This window comes from Condylura cristata, unplaced genomic scaffold (genome assembly GCF_000260355.1).
Source record: "Condylura cristata isolate star-nosed mole 26May11 unplaced genomic scaffold, ConCri1.0 scaffold00020, whole genome shotgun sequence".
In the NCBI taxonomy this organism is placed as follows: Eukaryota; Metazoa; Chordata; class Mammalia; order Eulipotyphla; family Talpidae; genus Condylura; species Condylura cristata.
The window spans coordinates 4,934,124-4,955,861 of record NW_004567121.1 but is presented as its reverse complement, the minus strand read 5'-3'; the positions used below and the strand labels follow the sequence as shown (position 1 = coordinate 4,955,861).

Genomic DNA, 21,738 nt, shown 5'->3' with positions numbered 1-21,738 from the left:
CAGGGGCGGTGAGAGGCTTCACCAGAGGCAGAGTGGGGAGCAGAACAGGCAGATCTACGAAGTACACTGCTGAGGGGAGCAGCGGGCGGGTCAGGAGAGGTCTGCCTCGCCATGTGGTCTCCTCCGGGGCAGGGGAGAATAGAACTCATGCGGAAGCAGCTTTAGATTCTCAGTGCAGTGCTTTAACCCGCTGTGCCACCAGGGAGGTCCCCTCAGATCTGGTTATTTTAACTGGAAAATAGTCAACACAAAGTGGCAGTGTACTAGAGTCTTCCAGCTATTGCTTTGATAAGACATTTACTTCATAAAAATTATTGCCTTTTCGAGAAAATAATAACAACAATGAACAGCTATATACCACAGACATTTTATGGGGGTGGAAAGGGAGATGGGATCAAAAACAGTTGGGAGAGGGAAATGCACTGGACTATGGTGATTTGGTGATGGGAAGCCCACATGGATTACAACTGAGAAGGAAAAAATGCACAAAATGATGTAAAAATAAGCTATTATATATAAAAAAATAACATTATTACCTTTTTAAAAAATGAATACCAAGATATTTTCCTATTAGATCATTCCATTATTTGAGTCAATATTACTGTTGCAATCTTTATAAAAGAAAAAAAACAGTAACATCATTACAAAGTTTAGCTTGTGATATTTTTCATTGTATAATTTATTCAGATTATAAAAAACTCTGCATAGTCCTTTACATAGTCATAGGTCAACAAATAGTAAGTACTTTCATGGTTTACTTAAAATACAAGGCAGGAAAAGAAGTTTGCCATAACAACAGTTGTTTCTTTTTTTTAAGAAACTGTTATTAATTTTAAAAAAGAGTTCCAAGAAATTTAATAGATTTCCAAGCAATGATTATTTCAGAGGTCTAAAAGTCAATTCCTAATTAAAACGGCTAACACCGAAGTAGTGATCCTACATTTCCCTTTTTTAAAAAAAATCCAGATAACCTGTCAGATCCCTAAGGTTGGACACTTGACCCAAGCTGCAGCCTTAATCATCCTCAGAATCGCTGTCACTCCTCCGGGGCACTGAACACCGCACTGAGGACAGCAACTTGTCTTCTATTGGTCTCTTAGGGTTTTCCTCCAGGTCTGTCTTGATTGCTCCAGACTCAGACAATTTCCATTCCAACTCTACATAATAAAGAAAAGGCAAGTCACCTAAGACAATCTACAGAGAGTCTTTCACTCTCAAGTCCAGTTTTTTTCTAAGTGGAAACAATATTTAATGACAATTTAATTTTACTGCCATAATTATAAAGTATGGGGGGCAGATAGGGGTTGGAGAACAGATATTCAAGAAGGAAAACCAAAATATTTCAAACACTTATTCTGAAAGTGAGACTTTATTGAAAATCAAACCTATATGGTGACTGAAATAAAAAACAAAGACTAAACCTATTTTCTAATGACTATGATTTCAATTTGAACAATCCCAAGAAAGAAATTAGCAGGAAACATTGAAAGGATAGTCTTTGTAGCCCTGCTCAATTTAATGACTGAATCTAATTTAGCTAATAAAAGAGAATTCTAAAGTCTAATGTCAGCACCTCAAAGTATTAAAGTCAAAGGAAAAATTTATGACATTCTGGAACTGACACATTTGTTTCAAACCAGAAAGAAAAGAATCAGTGACTAAAAGCTTCGTTTCTATATTGATAATCACTAGATTTCACATAATAGCTCATGAAACAAATCCAAGTGATACATTCATCCATAGCAGAGATGCTCCCGGCAGAAATAAAAGACAACCCAAGAGATTCTACAGCCAATAATCTGGTTTAAAAGTGGGTTGATGCTCTACTTCCATAGCCAATTTTACTTCAGTCCTATTAATTTAAAAGTGCTTCATATATATACACATACACATATATAAAAAAGCAGCTGTCAATAATATGTTCATGTAAGTTAAATAAAATAGAAATTGTGATCTTGAGATATAACTTTAAAAAACAAATTCAACTGTAGAGACAAAGTATATCGGTGATATTAAATATGCATATTTTACAGTTAAATACAGTATATTTTACTGAGAATGATTAGAACCCATTTATAACTACCCTCAAATACCAATCAAAGATGAGAGACTAAATGTCTTCTTTAATAATCATTAGCACAGAGACAAAGGTGAATTAAAAAAAAAATCAACATGCGTAACAGAAATATCCTGCTCTACAGGTCAAGTGTCTGGACCACCACTAAGAGGACTTACCATCCCTTGTCAGGCTCATGCCACCAAACACCAGAGGTCCAATAAATTGAGCCTTAATATCACCTTCGAGGTAAACAAATATGGTGGGCAGATTCCGATCAGGGTAATTGGGTATGCAGGTTGTTGAAATGGCTTTGATAAATTTGACATTAGGAAATTTCCTGGCAAGTTCACTGAAGTGCTGATTTATCAGAGCACAGAGGGGAATCCTGTATGACAGACAGCAATTGTGAGGGGAAGAAAAATAGAAGCAATTGCAATTTTGTATTTATAAAGGACAAACATCAACTCCCCTTCTGCCCTAGTATGTTAAGGCTCAGGTTCAGGGCAAATGAAGAACTCAAAATCCGTGGGTCTCCTGGTGGCTTAGGGGGTAAGTCTCAGTGCTATCAATAATAGGGCCTGAGTTCAATCCTCTGCCAGAGAGCTTGCCCACATGTGGCACAGCAGACCTCTCCTGTCTCACCTGCTCCCATGAGCAGTATGGCAGTAGAGCTGCCTGTTCTGCTCACCCCCTGCACCTCTGGCTTATACCCCAGTTCATCCACTCAAAAACAAAAAAATGTAGTAATAATAAAAAATAAAAGTTAAAAAGAAAAACCTCAAAATCAAAGGCCAATTTAAATTGACCCATCAATCTGTTAAAAAAAAAAAAAAACTTCAATGTAAAAGACAATTATAATGTCCTTCTATAAGACAGAATGGGAGAGCATTCAAGATTTAGAATGTAACAGGTCAGAAAGCTTTTCCTTCTTTAAGGAAACTCTGACACCAGCACTGAAGTCCCCAGGCTGAGCGCAAGATGGGAGGCGAGAAACAGCAGTGACCAGTGCTTCACGTGACAAAGGCCATTATTGTAAAGGTCAGTCTCTCCACCCATAAGTAACTTATTACATGGAATTTAGAAATGCCAAAATTTCTCCAAAAAGTACAAATAACTAGGGTTTCCCTTTCAGTAAAGGCAAACTCCTCACTGCTACATTTTAATAAAGGCATTTTGCATTTGTCACAAATACTACTTTAAAAGTCTTAAGACAAAAGTCAGGCATTAAGGTTTAGGCAGATAAGTAACAAAAAATAAAACACTAGTTAAAAATAAAGCCAAGATGTTCAAGACATAAATTCAAACTAACACTTTAAAGTACATAAAATCAACTCACCCTTGTTTGTAAAGGTGCAAGATTACCCATAAGCCCTCACCAGCTTTAGTAACTTCTTGAACATAATCCTTCCCTGAGATTTCTAAAACTTCTCCAAATTTATTCTTCAGCTTAGTTGCTTTCCACTCAGCCAATCTCTGCTGTCTGCACAAGGAGGGAGAGAGGTGTATTAAACACACGCTCACGCACGCACACACCCTTTCAAAACACATTTGTAAAGATCCACATTTACTTGCCTCAAGGGAAAAGTTTAAGTCTGGTTCATTGAAATATGCCATCTCACGATTTCATTATAGTCTTTTCCAAATGTTACTGTAATTAGAAAACTAATTTTTGAAATGACACACACACACAAAACCAGTAGTTCCTCCTGGTAACACTAACCTGTACATTTCAATAGCACGCTCATCCTCCTCATTAAATTCATCTTCATGATCCTCTAGCTCTTCCAAAGTCATAGCTTCATATGTTTTTACTGAAAGTTGGCAAAAGACAAAATTTCAAAGATAAACAGACATTTTTCTATTTCTCTTCTGTACAAAGCAGCAGCAGCAGACTCCCAGTTCCCGTAAGAAGTGTTTAAAGTATTAATATTATGTTAATTAACACAATTTTTAAAAGATAAATCTGTCGATGTCTGCGCATTATCTTACTGCCACACAACAATAAGGGAATGAATCAAAGTTTCTCCAGTATATAAAACTGCAGATGCCTGCAATCACCTGTCAGATCTGCAGGCACATAGACCGACTGACTGTTCTGGAGCCAGGTCAGCAGGAGGATGCTCCCCAGTACACCCCTCCCCTGTGGGAAGGGGACTAACACACTACCTTAGTCTTCTCTTGTGAGTCACAGGCAATCCTATCTTTGCTTTTAATCACGGCTATAAAAATCTGTATTGTGTTTCTATAGCTGTAAACACTCTCACATCTTGACATCAAATCAGATTTTTTTTCCTTGACCCTCCCTCCCCCTGCTCTTATCAAGGCTGACAATGACCTCCCTTTTTTTGACTGATGAACAGCCTTTAGGCCACCCCATCGCTGCCTCCTCTTGGGAAAACTATCCTCCCCTAGTTTCATTTATCTATACCCACTCATTCCCTTGAGACACATCTCAAGATTTTAAATACGATCAACATGATGAAAACTTCCAAATGTAAACCTTCAGCCCACACTTCTCCGATTTGGAGAAAAACTCCAACTGCCCACTTAACATCCTATCCATTAACAAAAATCTCAAAGTTCATATATCCCAAGCAGAATTCCCAGTCTGACCTCCAAGTCTGCTCCTCTCCAGGCTCCCCTTCCCTCAGTGTGTGGTCACTCCACCCACCAGGTAGCTAAGCCCCTCAGAGCCAACCCTGACACTTTCTCTCACAACCCTCACAAGACATATACACAAATTCTGCTAGCTTCATCTTCCTAATACAGAGATCTGGCCTCCTCACACTACTCAACTACTGCCATGCTGGTCCCAACAAATGGTATCTTGTGGCTGAATTACAAAAGCTTCCAGAGTGGCCTCTCTGCTTCTTGCCTTACCCCCACAGTCCTTGCTCAGTAAGGCAACAACCAAATGGTGCCATCAACTGGACATGTCACTCCTGTGTTCAAACCTCCCATGACCTCCACCGTGACATAAAAGCCAAGGTCTTTGCTAGAAGTCAATACAAAGTCATAAATGGTTTGGCTCTTAGCTGCCTCTGAACCTTCCACTACCTTCCTCCAGTGATACTGCATCAGATTTTCCAAAGTGCTTTTCACTTGGTAAAGTAGCTCAGTTTACCTGCCTCAGGTCAATTCAAATGTCCTCTCAGTGAGGCCCTCTCTAGAATTATACTCACCAGCCTCCAACTATTCAAAGACCTTTCCTGCTTTATATTCTATATATCACTTTTGTATTGTTTATTCTCTCTCTCTCCCCCACTAGAGTTTAAGTTACATGAGGATAGAGATTTTTGTTTGGCCAATCAATAGCTAAATCCCACTGCCTAGAACTGTACCTCACACATAATCACTGAATAAACATTGGCTGGAAAAAATGCTTTGTAATAAATCCTCCTCTAAATTAGCTCTAACAGGTATACAGGGAACAAAAGTACTAGACACTGTAACTAATGGTACAAAACTTTGGCATGAATCAAATAAATCTTTTGAGGCATGTGTTTAAAATGCAGATTTCTGGACAGCTCTCCTGCCTACCTGTGACCATGGAGATGCCTTTTTTTTTTCCTTCTCCTTTTCCTAATAAATTTGTCCTTTTTTTATTTATAAAGATTTATTTATTTATGAATACAGAACTGGGGTACAAGCCAGAGACACTGGGGTGGGAAGAAAATTCACCAGAGACAGAGTGGGGGACAGAAAAGGCTGACTAATGAAGTATACTGCTGAGGGGAGCAGTAGGCAGGTCAGAAGAGGTCTGCCATGCCATGTGGGTCACCTCTGGGGCAGGGATTGAACTCATGATAAAGTGGCCTTAGCATCTTAGTGCTGTGCTTTAACCCACTGTGCCACCAGGGAGGGCCCATAAACTTGTCCTTTTATAAGAAAAAAAAAAAAAGCAGATTTCTGCTCACCCTTGGCCCAAGATTCTGATTCAGAAATGACTGGTTTCCTTATAAATCCTCCAGGGATTTCAATTCAGGTGATAGAACTACCTTTAAGAAAACCTCTGTCTCAGACCCCACAAATTGCAAACCTCTTATGCTACCGGTACCATATTAAGTGATTTAAAAGTCTCTATCAACCCACAAAAATAATACAGGATAAACTCAGAAGAATAAGGTACTAAAGACATGGAACAAATTCCTGTGACATTATCCAAAGTAAATCACAGACCAGAAAGCTAAGACTCAGCTTTCCTAAGGATTACCACATTCCTCTGACAAATACAAAAAATTGTGGAAATGAGGAAGCCTCTGAAATGCCCCTGCTTCTCTGGAAGCTGAAGGCACAGACATCCTGACTGTCCCTCAAATGGGACCATTTCAACACTCCAACCTTTGGTCATCAACCCTTGCTCTTAGTATATTTCTATCACAGCAGTTGTTTCTTAGATTGTATACACAGACTGAAGAATACATTCTCACCAACTGACTGCTGAAGGACTTGCTGCTCCTCCTCTTCTGCCTCCTTTTCCAATTCTTTCAAATTATCCTTTGAGGGCAAGATGCCCTTTTTGCGTAAGATGTCATTCCACTCAGTGTCTGCGTTGGGGTCCTAGAAAAGTTGACCCATAAGTACAAAGCCCAACATAGAGGATGATACCACGATGGGTAAGAGGTCAAACAGAAAAGGTAATGGGAAGAGAGGAATGCAAGCCAAATTATGTGAAGGCTCATTTCTGATAAAATGTCAAAAGGCCACAGCTTCTGTTCCACTTTTTTTTTAAAGAGATTTTATTTATTTATGCATATAGAAACTGGAGTATAGGGCAGAGGTGAGAGGGGTAAGAGGATTCACCAGAGACAGAGTGGGGTGCAGACCAGGCAGATGTACTGAAGTACAATGCTGCTGGGAGCAGTGGGCAGGCCAGAAGCAGTCTGCTGGGCCATGTGGGTCAGCTCCCTGGCTGGGGATCAAACTCATGCTGCAGAGGCTGCTGATAGCTTCTTAGTGCTGTGCTTTAACCTGCTGCACCACCAAGGAGGGCCCTCTGTTCATTCTTCTTGTTCTACTCTGCCATTCCCCTATGAGGTACTATATATTTTTTTAATTTATTTTATTTACACATACAAGGGCTGGATGTAGGCCAAACTGAGAGGAAGAGCTGACACCCTGTGGAATAGCTTACAACAGCTAACAATTAGTGAGTACAGGGTGATGAGCATTTTTCTAAGTCTTTTACCTATATTTGGTTAGTTATCTCTCATGCTAATGGAGCTCAGACCTCTTTGGAATATGAAATCAAGGAGCACTGGGGAAATGGCATCCCCAGCTCAGTGAAATGTCTTGCAGATATACAGCATGTTAAAAAAAAAGGGGGGGGGGCTTCCCTGGTGGCGCAATAGGTTAGGACACAGCACTGTGCAAGCTAGCCGTAGCCACTTCAATGTGAGTTGGATCCCCAGTCAGGGAGGCATCCACATGGCCTGGCAGCCCAGCAATGTACTTGGTGGATCAGCCTGTCCTGCTCCCTACTCTGTCTCTGGTGCAGCCTCTGACCAGAGGCTTGTACCCCAGCTCTGTATGTATAAATAAATAAATCTTTTTTAAAAAAGGGGAAAAAGGAACAGACTCATTTCCACAGGGAGGTCAGAGTTGAAGGGTTGACAGTTTTCATCAGGGAAGTGAAAGAGAAAGCAGAGGACAGGTACTCTCCAGTTTCCTCTTCACCACATGAATGTGTGGTTGGTGGTACACACCTGTATTTGTTTTTGATAGTCTTTTCCAGCTCCCAGTGATTTCTACCCCAAACAGACCTACACTAACTCCATCTCTGCCACTGATTCGGAGTATTTAATTAGAATTTAATTAGAAGTCTGCGAGGCAGTAAAATAACTCAGAGGAGAGTCCTTGGATAGGAAGAAAATGCAATTCTTAAGTTTTCTGCTCATAAAAATGCCCATTCCCTGTGTTTTCATGCATTTCCGCTCATCTTTAGTCTAATTTCATTAGCAAGGTCCAAGTACAAGAAATGGGTGAAACTACATTTGATTTTATCCAACAAAGGAAAAGCAAAGAGAAGCCTGAGGGTGAGCTCTGGAAGCCTGGAATCAGAGCCAGAAAGCACATTCACCTGCCAGCGTTGAATGTAATTAACCTCTCATTCACCTCGCATGAAGTGACGAAACATGGGCTCCCCACTACATCTACTTTATGGGGAAGAACCCAGCACTTCTCCAAGCCTCAGCTTCCACTGAAGTATAATGGATCAATAACCCCTAACACACCCACTCAAGCGCTCATGAAAGTTATTACGCGGTAATTTGGTCAGGTGGAATCCGGGGAGCCTTCACAAACCCCTCTGGGCAAAGTGGGGACTCTACAGGGCTGGTAATCCCAAAAGGTAGAGATTTGAGGGGTGGGGCACCCAGCGATGGGACGCCCAGCTCGCGTGTCCCCGCGGGACAGATTCACCCTCCCCCCCGTGCGCCTGCGCCGGGCTAGCTCGCGTGGCTTTGCCGCGGCCCGGGCGGACATGATCGGGCGGACAGGGCCGCTGGCGCGGTCCCACAGAGGAACTCGAGCTGTCGCTAGCTCCAGGCCTGGTGCCCCGCGCCCGCTCACCTGCATTTTGACTCCGATCGATCAAGCAGGCCAGCCCCAGTATACCCCCGCCCCTTAGCTCTCTTCCGCGCACGCGCTGACCCACCGCCGGCTTCACCAACCCGGCATAGCCCCGCCCCCGTTACTGATGGGTGGAGCCGGGGAGGAAACGAGGTATTCGAGTCTGCGCCGGGAACCGGCGGGGGAGATGTGCGCTTGCGTGAGGCTCGGCACGCCTGGGCTGTTCTGGCTCCGGAGCTAACGAGAAGCTGAGCCAGTGACGGGCATTCCCTTATTAGGGCAGGTCCTCAGCCTGACGGGGTAGGGCTGAGTGGAAGTTCTGAGCATGACGTGTATTCGTTCAGCAGCACACCCAGTCTAGGTGTATAAAGTCAGAAGCAGATGCTTTTCAGTGATCCTAGGTTACTATAACACCTAGAACTATCATTGCAAGATTGGCTAATACAATTAGGTCATAACATACATACGAGAGTTTACTAGTTACCAAGCATTCTTCTAGGTGTTGCAGATAGAACAGGGGTCAGAACAGACAAAAAGAGAAAAGTGGGGGGTGGAGGGGGGGGGCATATCGATTGAGCCTCACTCAGGTGATTCGTATTTGCAAAAATGCTAACTGTGGTGGACATGCAGGATGCGCTGAGTAAAAATCAGACTCAGCAGTCTGACGTGGAAAACGCAGGCGTGGGGCTCCAGGTTTCTGTCTACACCGCACTCCAACTTTGAGGTAAGAGAATAATCTTGTTCCTGAGTATGACCTGAGCTAACTTGCTGCCTTGGAAACCAAGCAGACATAGGTAATACTAGAGACCTAAACATCTCTGGGATATACTTAGGACTATCTGTTAGAACCACCAGAGTAACTACAGCTGACCTAGGTCTCCTGGGACAATTAGGTCCCTGAAATGAGGCTCGGGATTGAGATTTTCTTAAAGATTGTCAGATATTGCTAAAGTGTGCAAACAGACACAGACGGACTCAAATGATTCCTTAAGGATGAGGAGCTTTGATTTAATAATTTATAACATCTTAATTTTTGCCCTAATTCCTCACAGAATTAGAGGCCTCTAGGACTATTTGTTTATTAATTCACTTTTTTATCGGGTGGCAAACTGTAAATGAATTTTCCTCAGTCACAGAAACCAAGAGAAGGAATCATTGTGGGGGACGTTTGTCTCTGCATTGCCTTGTGTCCTCCATAACAATGGAGCAGGTGCTATTGTGTCCTTTCTTCATTCCTAGTCTTAGGTATTTCTGGAAGTCAAGTCAGACTCACCTGCACCATCGGATCCCTTTCCATGAGCTTTTAACAAATTCAAAGACATCTCTTGTGCCAGCAAGCACAGGGCAGGTTCACTATCCATTTGGGCAGATAAATAAAGAGATTCCCAGAGCCCTCAGTGGATTCTACAGGTTTTACTGTTCTCTCTGGTAACCAGGTACACAGGCACATCAAACAGGGTGGCTGGCATGCAAGAAGGCAGCATAGGTTCTAGCAGGCAACTCAGCCCCCCAGGTCCCAGCCTCCCTGGAATCTCTGTGCTTTGTCTCCAGGCTCTCTGGAGTTCTCTATCTCTTGACGCCACCTTGTGGTCTTACCTTTCTGTAGTCATGCTGTGTGTGTTCCAGGTGTCCACAATCCCGTGTCTTCTGCATCAACATGATCAGGGTGGTCGCCACAGTGGTTATGGTGTAAAATGCCTGATTAATTAGCCTATAGCATCTTTGAGTAAAGCTCTTTGCTATCCCATAGAGATGACAGGACATGGCAGACCTCTTCTGACCCACCTGCTGCTCCCGTCAGCAGTGTATTTGGTCTTGGCCTCTTCTGCTCCCCACTCTGTCTCTGGTGAATCCTCTCAACACCCCTGCACCTCTGGCCTGCACTGCAGTTCTGTATGTATAAGTAAATAAATCTTAAAAAAAATCAGATCTTTTTTATCTTTCTCATTTAGATAATGAATGCCTTTGTCAACAGGTAGGACACAATGTGGCAAACATAAACTATACAGTTACAGAAACCATTGGTCATGGTGTTCTCCTTTCTCTTGTTTAGGAAAAATAATTGTAACTGAAAGTAACAGTTGCTTAGAATTGACTTTCAGGATTCATAAGAACTTCAAGAAGTTTCAGATGACAGTATTGAGAATTATCTCTACGGAGAGCAGTAATCTCGTATTAAAAAGAATTTACATGTTAGACAAATCTCTTGCCTTAAGATAGTATTAAATAAGAATGTCACAGAATGGCTGTGCTTATAAAATAAGAAAAGATAACACATATAACAAGGTGTCTAGGATATAGTTATTACTCAAAAAATAATTTATAATGATCACAGTAAATGAACACAGCTGCTATTACACATGAAGCCTTGAATTCTAGATGCTTCTTCCTATAAAATCCACCCCTCTCTCATTTAATTGTCTTTCAGGTTGGATGACATTCCATGTGTTCATTTAGAAACTAAGGCTCTTCATTTGGTGATTTTGTCTTCCTCTGTGTGCATGGAGTCATCTGCATACAGCCAAAGGATGAGAAGGAGAAAACAGGTTGAGGTGTGGGAGGTTTAGGCAAACTTCTGCCCCCCATTCATGTGGCTAGAATGTCATTGTGCACCTAGCTGCAGTGGAGACCAGGTGATGTGAGTGGTCTCATTGTGTGACCCAAAGGAAACAAGTTTGGAGAGAATCTGTTTATTTAGCTACAGTTTTTGTCCTTTACTCTTCTATTTTACCTCCTAAAATTCAGAGGTTTTTTTTTTTCATTTATTGGTACTACTGAGATAATACTGCTTATTTTTGAGTACTCAAAGTACTTAAATATTTCACATAATAAAGCTTTTTTGTGTACTTGGTTTTAGTGCAGAGTTTACATCTGTAGGACAAATGAAATGGTCAAGGTTTTATGCCACTGGACTCTGTGGATATCACCTTCAGCCTTGAATGCAGGTGACACTTGGGAGTGTGGGGTACACGTGCCTGATGGTGGACACCTGGAATGTGGTCAGGGCATGTGAAAGTGGGCGCACCTGAGCCTGGAGGTTGGGGCCACATTACTCAGAGAGTGGGGTGACTGTGAGAGAAAGCCACTGAGGGTTCCAGGACTCTCTGTCTCTCTGCCCGAATTGATAAACAACCTGCCCCATGCCTCCTGGGACGACAGCATCAACACCCTTGTATGTAACCCTCTGGATAGAGTGAGGTGAAATATGTACTTTCAGTTGTTCCTGAAAAGGAATCAGTTTGAACTGTCCTGCAGAAAATTGTGAGTTTATTTATACTGCTTGATATAGTCACTCTATTTTGGGGAAATGTTTTGAAATACAGATAAAATCTTGATGTATGAAAACATTCACAAGCACTTTATATATAGTAATAAATAACTGGAAACAATTTAAATTAAAGCCCCAGTGAATGGTTAATTACAGTATATACATACATGTGACAAAGCAAATTAGAGGGCCAATGGTGAATGAAGCGCAGAGGAAAACTTGAGGGGTGGGGGGCATGGTATTAAGTTCAGAGAAACAGCGGAGCCACCTGGGAGATGGTCATGAGGCACAGTGGAGAAAATGCTGATGGTGCACAGGATGCAGGGAAGGAGCAAATTCCCACACCCACCCTGTCATCCTGGGCAAGGGGCTGGGTTTGTCCACCATATGTGGTTACTGCTGAATAACCCTCAGCAAGTTTTTAAATCCAAGTAGACCTGGTTTGTTTCCTTTGTATGCAACCTACCAAGCTGGAACAGAGTGGCTTCCTGGAATTTTCATTTTTGGAAAAGAGGCAGGATATTTGCATCCCTTTGAGTGTCAGGCTGTAATGGGACTGTCAGGTAGCGGTGGCCACAGAAAGGCTGTTGCAGGAGTGTCCTGCCCACCCGCACCTTCCAGCAGCACCTGTGCCTCATGTCCTGTTGACTTCCTATGGACTTGCAGTGGAATTGGTGCTGGCAGGGAACCTGGGCTCTTCTGGCGCCAGCATTTTGGTCTGGGGACCTCCTTGGGCTTAGAGAGGGGGTGATTAGCTAAAGGAGAGGACATCTCCCCATGGTGGTTGACTGTGGAGGAGTCCAGTGGGAGGACCCAGTGCAGGAAGGGTTGCATGGTTGAATGTGGAAAACTGGGGGCTCTGGGGGAGGTTCATTAATGGGCAGGTTCAATCCTGAGCATAACCCTTGATACTCCCCCTCCATTGACCAAACAGCTCATCTTTTCGCAGATTTCTCACCAAAATGGGAAGAGGAGTGATGCCTGGCATTTCTGGATCCAGGGCTTTTAATATTGTGTATGCAACCTACCAAGGTGGAACAAAGACTGGTGCCAACCCAGTTTTGACCATGCAGGGAACAGTAATTTTCAGGGTCCTAGGCCTCTCCGTGGCTCAAAAAAAAAAAAAGAGCTATTCAGTGGGTCTGGGGCAGCAACCCTGAGATTGTAAACTAGAGTGAAAAACATATTGATTCTTCAAAACACAGTACTGTGGATCATTTATCTTAAGTGATACATACCTCATTACTGAAAAGTCTTTTTGCTCTTGCTGAGTGGGAGAGAATACTATCCTCTGATTAAGAGGTACATTTTATAATTCAGTCCATCACTCAAATGCCAGTCAAGCATAAAATTACTTTCCTATTGCTTTCACTCTCACAAACTGTTCTTCACCTGCTTGAGGTCATGTTGAATTTTCCTTAGGGAATGCAAATGAATTCTGCAAGTTCTTCCCATGGCCACCTTCTATTCTGAGTCTGCAGCTACATGTTCTGCAGTCATGTCACCGCTCAGCTCCCTAGTATTGTGGTAGCTTCCCTGCGTTGAAAAGTCACTTCTCTTGGCTTTACTTTATTACAGTAATTTTCTAAGTTTCATTTCACCAGTGTCTGGAAGACAAGACTAACTATAAATAAGTCCTTTTCTTGCAGGGTTTCTACTGATTGTGACTTAATCTCTTGAGGCAAATTGATGGTTTTAATATTAAACTGAAATACCAAGCATCAGCAAAGAGATCAGAGAATTGAGTAAAAAAATAAAATTGTCCGGAAGTGATTTTTTTCCAACTCTCCAAATGGGTTGGTTTGGGCCAGACATATTTGTTTCTTTCAGATATTGAAATATGTATATATCCTTATATATCTTTATCAATTCCAAGGAAGCCAGAGTCTGAACATGTTGAGTTGGAAAAGAATTTGAAACCTCAGACAAATGTAGGAGAGGATCTCTTCTTCACTTCAGCCCTGCAGATCATCTGTTGACAGATCTTTCCTCTTCCCAAAAATCAGACTTAAACCTGGTAAACTTGTTTCACTCTGTGCATGCACTGGATACAACATTTATACTTAATGAGTCAAGAACTTTAATGGCAATAAAATTCCAGCTGCTGCCATTCCAGTTAATGGCGGTGCTGTAGCATTGAAACTTCACATACAACTCTGCCCTGCATCCTCCTCCCATCCTGTTCCTCTACTGAGCTAAGTGCTAATTCTGTGTCCCTGTAAGACACCTTGTGATGCTAAATAGCTGTTGATATTGGAACCAGTTGAACTTGGGTATGAATTCTAACTGCCACTTAGTGATGACCTTGAGCAAGTATTTTATTTACCTAAGTATAAATTTCCTCATTCATGGGGGTAATAATTTTCTGTAGTAGACCCTTGAATCTGCTCACCAAGTCTGCCTCTTCTTCCAGACCCCACTTGTGGGATACATTTCCTGGTCTTTTTTTCAATCAGGTATGCTCATGTGGCTGAGCTCTATAAAAGAAATGTCCTTGCTGATAAAAGTGTTTCCTCCTGATGGCCTTTATCTCTGTCCACTTATGAACAGAGAAGAATTGAAGGCCCTTGAGCCCATCCTGGAGAGAGCATATGATGTAGAAGAAACCAGGACTCTGAATGAGACATTTGCAATAGACAGTGTTAGAGCCAAAGATAAAATTCTACTTGCTTTACCTCCAGATTCTGAGATTTATCTGTTGCAGTATTTACTACTATACTACTTGGCAATACTGAAAAAGTACATCCTCAAAAACTGTAACTATTTCAGGTTTCCATAAGTGAGAACTCATAGTGAGATTACTGTGACATAATATTAGTGTACAGATATGTGCTTGTAATTGTGTTACTGAGAGCTCATATACTATTATGTGATAGCTTTTATCATTTGCCCCATTTTACAGATGAGTAAGTAAACTAAGTTTAGAGAAATTAAGTAAGTAAACTAAGTTCAGAGAAATTCAGTAAAGTATGGTTTGAGTAGTTCACCCACCCAACCCCCTTCTCGCCTTGTCCTGACCCTTGGGACCTTTGAATGTGACCTTATTTAGGAAAAGGGTGTTTGTGGAGATAAGTAAATAAAGAGATACCATCTTTAATCATCTTTGATTAGAGTGTCCCTTGAATGCAATGTTAAGTATCTTTATAAGCAAAAAGTACAAGACACAGAGATGAAGGAAGCAGGAGGCAGAGATTGGGGTGATGAGCCTCACAGTTCATGAGGGATTGGAAGAGGCAAGGAAGGATTCCCCACTGAACTCTGCAGAGAAGACATGGCCCTGATGGTACTGTGATTTTGAGCTTTTGGCCTTCAAAAGTGTGAGAGAGTAAGTTGTTGTTGTTTTTTTTAAGATTTATTTATTTATTCATATAGAACTGGGGTACAGGCCAGAGATGCGGAGGGTGAGAGGATTCACCAGAGACAGAGCAGGGAGCAGAACAGGCAGATCAAAGAAGTACACTGCTGAGGGGAGCAGCGGGTGGGTCAGGAGAGGTCTGCCACGCCATGTGGTCACCTCTGGGGCAGGCGGGAATCGAACTCATGCAGAAGTGGCTTAAGCTTCTCAGTGGCTTTAACCCGCTGCGCCACAAGGGAGGGCCTTTTTTTTTTTTAAGGTTTATTTATTTATGCATACAAAACTGGGGTACAGGCCAGAGGTGCAGGGGTGGTGAGAGGATTCACCAGAGACAGAGTGGGGAGCAGAACAGGCAGATGGACGAAGTACACTGCTGAGGGGAGCAGCAGGCGAGTCAGGAGAGGTCTGCCCTGCCATGTGGATCACCTCCGGGGCAGGCGGGGATCGAACTCATGTGGAAGTGACTTTAGCTTCTTAGTGCTGTGCTTTAACCCACTGCGCCATCATGGAGGGCCTGAGAATAAGTTTTAAGTTGCTAAATTTAGGCAAATTAGGTACAGATGCCCTAGAAAACTCATACAGGATAATAACATCTGAATAAAGGAAGCAATTTGAGTTTTACTGAAAGGACTGGGCTCCATCCTGGACATCTACCAGTCACTATGGGGCCTGGGCAAGCCCGCAGGCCTTCCCTCTGCAGCCTGAGAAGGCAGGGATTATCAACAGGCTCCTGCCCACTCCAAGTTTCTAAGAGTCCTTCCCCTGTTCTGTCTTGGCTAGACAGGGGCCACTAATCTTATGGAGGGCTTCAGTGGCACTGTGTGTGGACTGAAGTGTGGCCTCTCCCATCAACTGACCACTAGCACCAGAGGTTGGAATTTTCCATCTAGTAACTGACACCGGGGCTTGGAGTCAAACTTATTAGAAGGGACACCTGGGTGGAGTAGCCTTATAAGACTCCTTTTCATAGGAAACCGGGCTAAAAATAGCACTACAGCTAGGAGGACCAGTGCTCACAGTGTAGAAGCTGTAAATTATAGTCTGGTTTCCTCCTTGAATTTACTGACACTGTCGGTGTTACTGGACACTGCTGAGGGGAAAGGAATGAGGTGATGTCTGAAATTGCAGTCTGTTTCCATCTCTCCATCAGCAGAGACTGGCATGGCAAAGAAAGGGCTTTTCGCTCAAATAGTCTGCATTTCTTAGGAGCAGGGCTCCTCTTTGTCAGCCCCCATCCTCTTTAACCACCATCTGCCAGAGAGAGCTGCGGCCAGCCTCTGCCAAAGCTGTTGATCCTCCATTAAGATGCAGTTTATTATCACTGATGTGGCAAAAAAGACTTTGACTCATTTTGGTTGGAAATAGCCATCCTTGGTGATCTCAAAATCTTGAGATAATGCACTGCAGCATTTCACACAAAGTTCTGAAGAATCTTTAAATAGGCTATTTGAGAAAATAGGCTTGAGAATTACTACAAAAGCTAAATGTAAAAAGTAAGAAACAAATCCTAGAATTATCATGTCTCGATATAGTGGCAGGAAGGCACAGAGGAGGTCTCTGTGGATTCAGGCAACGGGTAGAGCCCAGAGCCCTCAGTGGTTTTTCAGGATTCAGTGATCTTTCTAAGTCACTTGTAGTACAGCATCCAGGCACAGGGAAGGTTGGGGGTCGCTTAGGAATGGGAGGCCCAGCCAGTCTTTACCCTCTCAGGCTTCTCTCTGGCGTAGCCTTGTGGTCTCTTCCTCTCGTAGCTGTTCTGCTGCTATACACCTGCACCATCCTCTGTGACACTGCCCTTTGATGCTCACTCTCAGCTCAGGGAAGCCCACTTACACATGCCACGCCATACTCCGCTGTCCACCATAGGGCACATGTACCCCGATCCCATGTTCCAAGAGCCTCCTGCACTCAAGGCCGCAGGTGATAGTCATGGAGGCCAGTGGCACAAAAGCTTGAGCCATCTTCATTTACCCTCCACTCTATTACATTTTAAAAGGACTTTTGAATTTGATGAGGCTTGAGTTCTGGCATGATGGGGCAGAGTGAAGATACCCATCTTGCCTCCTTTGAGTATTTACAACCAAATTGCACCTAAACAAAGACAACACCCCCTGAATGACGGCCGAGTGATTATTGTATTTTCAAGAGCAATGTCATGGTGGAAATGGGTAGGATTAAAAGCTAATTAAACAGGTCAGAACTACATTGGGCAGTCCGACCTGTGAGAGGGAGGGGCAGCTGCTGTAAGAGCCTCTCTGCCATTGCTCACACAGGGCACAGGTCACATTGGGACTTCAGAACTCAGCAGAAGGAGGAGACAAGGTTGTGGCAGGGCACAGATGCACCTTGGGAGATATATAGGAGTGAGGTGGTGGTTGTCAGCTCCGATCTGTGGCTCCCACAAGATAAGTAGGAACCAGCACTGGCAGAAAGGGCAGATGGGATCACCTGTGTCTTCCTACAAATGGGGGTATTGTTTGCCTCGTGATATGCAAAATGCTTGCCTTACCTCCAAAGTACTTTGTGTACTTGTGTACAAAGCCTGTAGAAACGATTACTCATGCTGGCCCAGAATTTGAAGTACCTGATCTTGACAAGAGGAGCACACACCCAAAGACAATGAGAAACTTTAAAGAGTCTAAAATAAGGACAGTTCCATGCAGTTTATGTTTATTACAAGTACTATTGGGGCCCAGAGCCATTGCAACATGGTTTAATTAATTCTTCAGGTGCTCTCCAGAGGTCTGGAAGTCAAACACTACAAAGGAAGAACTTGGAAAGGTGAAGGCTTGAGCCTCACTGTATCTTGTGGAGTCTGGACCCAGATGGTAACTTAGGACCATAACCTCAGACTGTCAGGAATCTAGAAGCAGCTTGCAAGTCTCTTTGGGACTATTTGTGTAATGAAAATCAACTTTGAAGTGTAATTAGAGTCAACCCTTCTGCTCACTACATACCACCAGGCTAAGCCATGGACCATCTCAGTATTCGCAAACACTATGCAAAGATAACTATTATTACCAACCTCCATTTTACCATGTCAGAGATCGGGGGCAAAGATGACAGAGAACCACTAAAAATGGAGGAATCAGAATTTGAAGTCAACTGCCTGGGCCTAAGCTGGTGCTCTCAATCTCAATAATTACAAAACAGAGCCTGCTAAAGTAATATCAAGCTGTGTGTTTTTAAAATATATGTCTTATTACTATGAAAACATGCCTAATCCCTTTCCAAAGACTTTCCAATAAGAAGTAAAAATGTGTGAATGTTACTTTATTTTGATACAACTGAATATCCTAGAGACTGTTGAACAAGACATTTATCTTCACATATTTGCTCACAGAAAGAAATTTGTTTAAATTTGTTCAAAGTAATTGATTGCCTCATCTGATTCAGCTTCCCTGTGCTGCTGAAGCCTGAAAAAAAAAAAAAGTACAGCTCAGATCAAAACATTTTCAGAATCAAGAAAAGACCCTTGGGCATGTTATTATATACCATGTTTTTAAATCATGCCCAAATTTGACATATGAAATACCCATAATCAGTACTTGTTTTTGTTGTATCTAGCCAGGTACCAGGCCTGTGTGAATGCTGTGGCCTCAGGGAACATCTTGTCCTTGCTTCTGCACCTGGGCACCTAAGCAGCGGTCACAGGCACCTTGGCTGTGGGACTCTGTGGATGCTCATGGACTTCTTCTCCCATATGCCTGCCCAAGGCCACGCCATTTCCTCAGGTCTAAGCTTTGGGTCTCAGAGCACTACTGAATGGAGGGAATAGCCTGGTCTAGTGGACCAACTTCTTAGTTGGGGGCAGGATGGACTCAAAGTAAAAAAGCAAAGAAGAGGAAACAGATATACTCTGGAAAGGAACAACAGCTGTCCCAGGCTGGCAGCATGATCCTGCAACAAAAAGTACAAGCCATTATGCAGCCACCTTGTGCCAGAAGGTGTCCCCATGGCAGCAGTTTTCAAAGTGTAGCCCTGAGCTCAAAAGCATTAACCAAACCCAGAAACTTGTTAAAATGCAAATTCTCGGGCCCTGTCTGACTCTCCGGAGTTGGAGACCAATCTTGTGAATTTTAACGAATTCCCAGGACTATATGGAGGAGCACAGGTGTACAGAGCTGTTCCACTGGAAGTGCTCTCCCTGAGTTTGCACAGCTGGCAAATGAGCCCCTGAGCCCGAGAAAGCAAACCCTCAGGAACAGAGGGCCCCAAGTAACTCAAGTGTGAGGTTGGAGGTGAAATTTAATAGCCACTGGCATCATCATTTGATTCCTTTCTGCCTCAGGAAAGCCCAGGTACACCCAAAATTAATGCATACCCTGAGAGATTTTGAGGGTTGAGTTGCAAGAATGATTCTTTTTCTTGAAATGGTTATAGGGGCTGCAGGTGACCTAGTTCCAAGTCCTCTCCTGCCTTTCTCTCATGGGCCTTTCTTTGGGCTTTGTGTTTTTCGTCTACAAAACTTATATACCTTCTTGGAAAAATCCACTGGAGCTGTCCCTGAATCCTGGAAAAGAGTGAAGTACAATTTAATTTAATAGGAACCACGTCCCGGAGGTCTGCAGCTGTTCCTCTGTGTTGCTTTTTCCATTCAAACATAGCCAAAGTCAGGTGCAAAAAGCTGTTCAAGAGAACAGTGAAACATAGTAAACCACAATTTCCTGTTCGGGAAGTCATATATTTTCTCGATTGAGTCACCATTTGTGCCTAGGGCAATTTAAATTTGCTTGCATTCCCAACAGCTTCAACTGGAGACCTCTTGGCTTAGGAAGACTTTCAAGGACCAGCCATTTCAGCTTACCTTTGCTGAACAGATCTGACATTAACAATCCAGGCTGCTGTCGGCCACAGCTCAGAGGAACTGCTCACTGTGCTTACGATGACCAAACAACTTTTTAGGAACTCAGTGATCTCCTGGGTATTATTAGATTTTCAGAGCTAAAACTAGGGAAGTCTGGGCAGGTTGGAGTGAGATGGTCCCCCTGACCTCAGTGACAGGTTAAACTTTCCTTCTTTTCCCTTTTATTGCTACCATGCAATAAGATCTTGACTAGTACTTTGAAGAAGTTCAATTGTCATTAAAAATGGTGATTTCTAAACCTAAATCAGCTGTTTAGAAGAAGCATAGCTCTGAGAATTGAACTGAAAGGTAATGGGGAGTAAAGTATATTACCAGGGAATGTTCAGATCAAGAGAATAAGGAAGGGGCAAGAAAAGTGAAAACAACACAGAAACTAAAAACATATGAAGAGAGTGTAAGAGAAGACGGGGCCCTCCCTGGTAGTGCGGTGGGTTAAAGTGCAGCACTGTGAAGCCATCGCAGCCACTGCAGCATGAGTTCCATTGTGACCCACATGGTGCAGCAGACCTCGCCTGCTCTGCCTGCTGCTCTCCTCAGTAGTGTATTTCAGTCAATCTGCTGTTCTTCTCCCCATTTTGACTCTGGTGAATCCTCTCACTGCCCCTGCACCTCGAGCCTGTCCTGTATGCATAAATAAATAAATCTTTGAAAAGAGAGAGAGAGAGGAGAGAACAAAGCCCTGGGCTCTGCAGCCACCTTTGTGTGGGGGTGGGGCGGTGGGGCACAGTGGCACAAAGGAGCTTGTAGAGACTGAGTTGTGTTCAAGGTCAAAAGGTCAGAGCTCCCTCCCAAGGTGGAAACATAGATTTATGAGAGAATGAAATGACTCCTAAGGCAAGGGCATGCTTGCATTTACCATGGTTACAAGAGCAGTTAGTAGCATAAAACTATGGTGGAAGGAAAGAACACATACGTGATACAGAACTCTTCTCATCCTTCGGTTGGCGAGCTTTGCAGCCAGGCGCATTAAAGGGTGCACAGGAGGAAACTGCAGCAGAAGTACAGAGAGAGTCAGCCCTGGCACTGGGGCCCAGCCCAGAGCAGTGTGCTTTCCTCCCCACTTGCCTTAGAGATAGGTTTAATTTGCAGGGTAAAATCGATTTCAGAACCTCCACTTGAAATTTTATGTTTTCAATAAAGAACCACTGCCTTGATAGCAGGTTTCAATTCCAACACATCACTTAGAAATAATCCCTTAGTGTAAATAAGACTTTCTTCTGAGTTAATCCCAAGCATTTCATCCTTCTCCTGTGGATTGTACTGTCACAAAAGAGGCAGCTCTACAGACTCTTTCTTGCTCTCTGGTGCACCCTCCTAACATGAGGAATGAGATGGAGAGCAGCACCCATGATCCACTCCCTGAGGAATTTCACTGCATCTCTGTGTTGACTGCCTGCACATCCTCAGGCATACATATCTGTGTCTTATCTGGCTTTCTGACTCCTCTCGAGTATTTTGGCTCAGTGTAAATAACTTTGTTTCACTGTCAGAGGAGTTTATCTTTCTCCTTCCATTGCCCTTTCTCACTTAGCAGTGTCCATGGCTCCTCTTGATCTTATCCCCATCTTTATCTGATCCTCGGGGCTAGCTCCATACTACTGATGAGTATGTACCTATTA

At 43.1% G+C, this 21,738-nt stretch overlaps 2 protein-coding genes across 2 annotated transcripts in view; one reads left to right on the top strand and one right to left on the bottom strand.

Moving 5' to 3' along the window:
• Positions 1-662: 662 nt before the first annotated feature.
• On the bottom strand, positions 663-8,738 carry PDCL3 (phosducin-like 3). Its single transcript, XM_012727388.1, has 6 exons — positions 8,630-8,738; positions 6,490-6,619; positions 3,780-3,870; positions 3,396-3,539; positions 2,236-2,444; positions 663-1,157 (listed from the first exon to the last, which is right to left on the bottom strand). The coding sequence occupies exons 1-6, from the start codon at positions 8,633-8,635 to the stop codon at positions 1,015-1,017; spliced, it is 723 nt and encodes a 240-aa protein (XP_012582842.1). The 5' UTR covers positions 8,636-8,738; the 3' UTR covers positions 663-1,014.
• Positions 8,739-9,236: 498 nt separating this feature from the next.
• Positions 9,237-21,738, top strand: part of CHST10 (carbohydrate sulfotransferase 10) — a 50,704-nt gene continuing 38,202 nt past the window's right edge. Inside the window, exon 1 of the mRNA XM_012727533.1 lies at positions 9,237-9,353. The gene's annotated coding sequence lies outside the window, so the exon portion shown is untranslated. The remainder of the gene's footprint in view (positions 9,354-21,738) is intronic.

Excerpts from the sequence above, each read along its gene's own strand:
- PDCL3 (XM_012727388.1), bottom strand. Across the intron at positions 3,540-3,779 it reads CGTGCTATTGAAATGTACAG|ACAGCAGAGATTGGCTGAGT; the intron begins GTTAGTGTTACC and ends CTCCTTGTGCAG. Across the intron at positions 2,445-3,395 it reads TTGCACCTTTACAAACAAGG|GATTCCCCTCTGTGCTCTGA; the intron begins GTGAGTTGATTT and ends TCTGTCATACAG.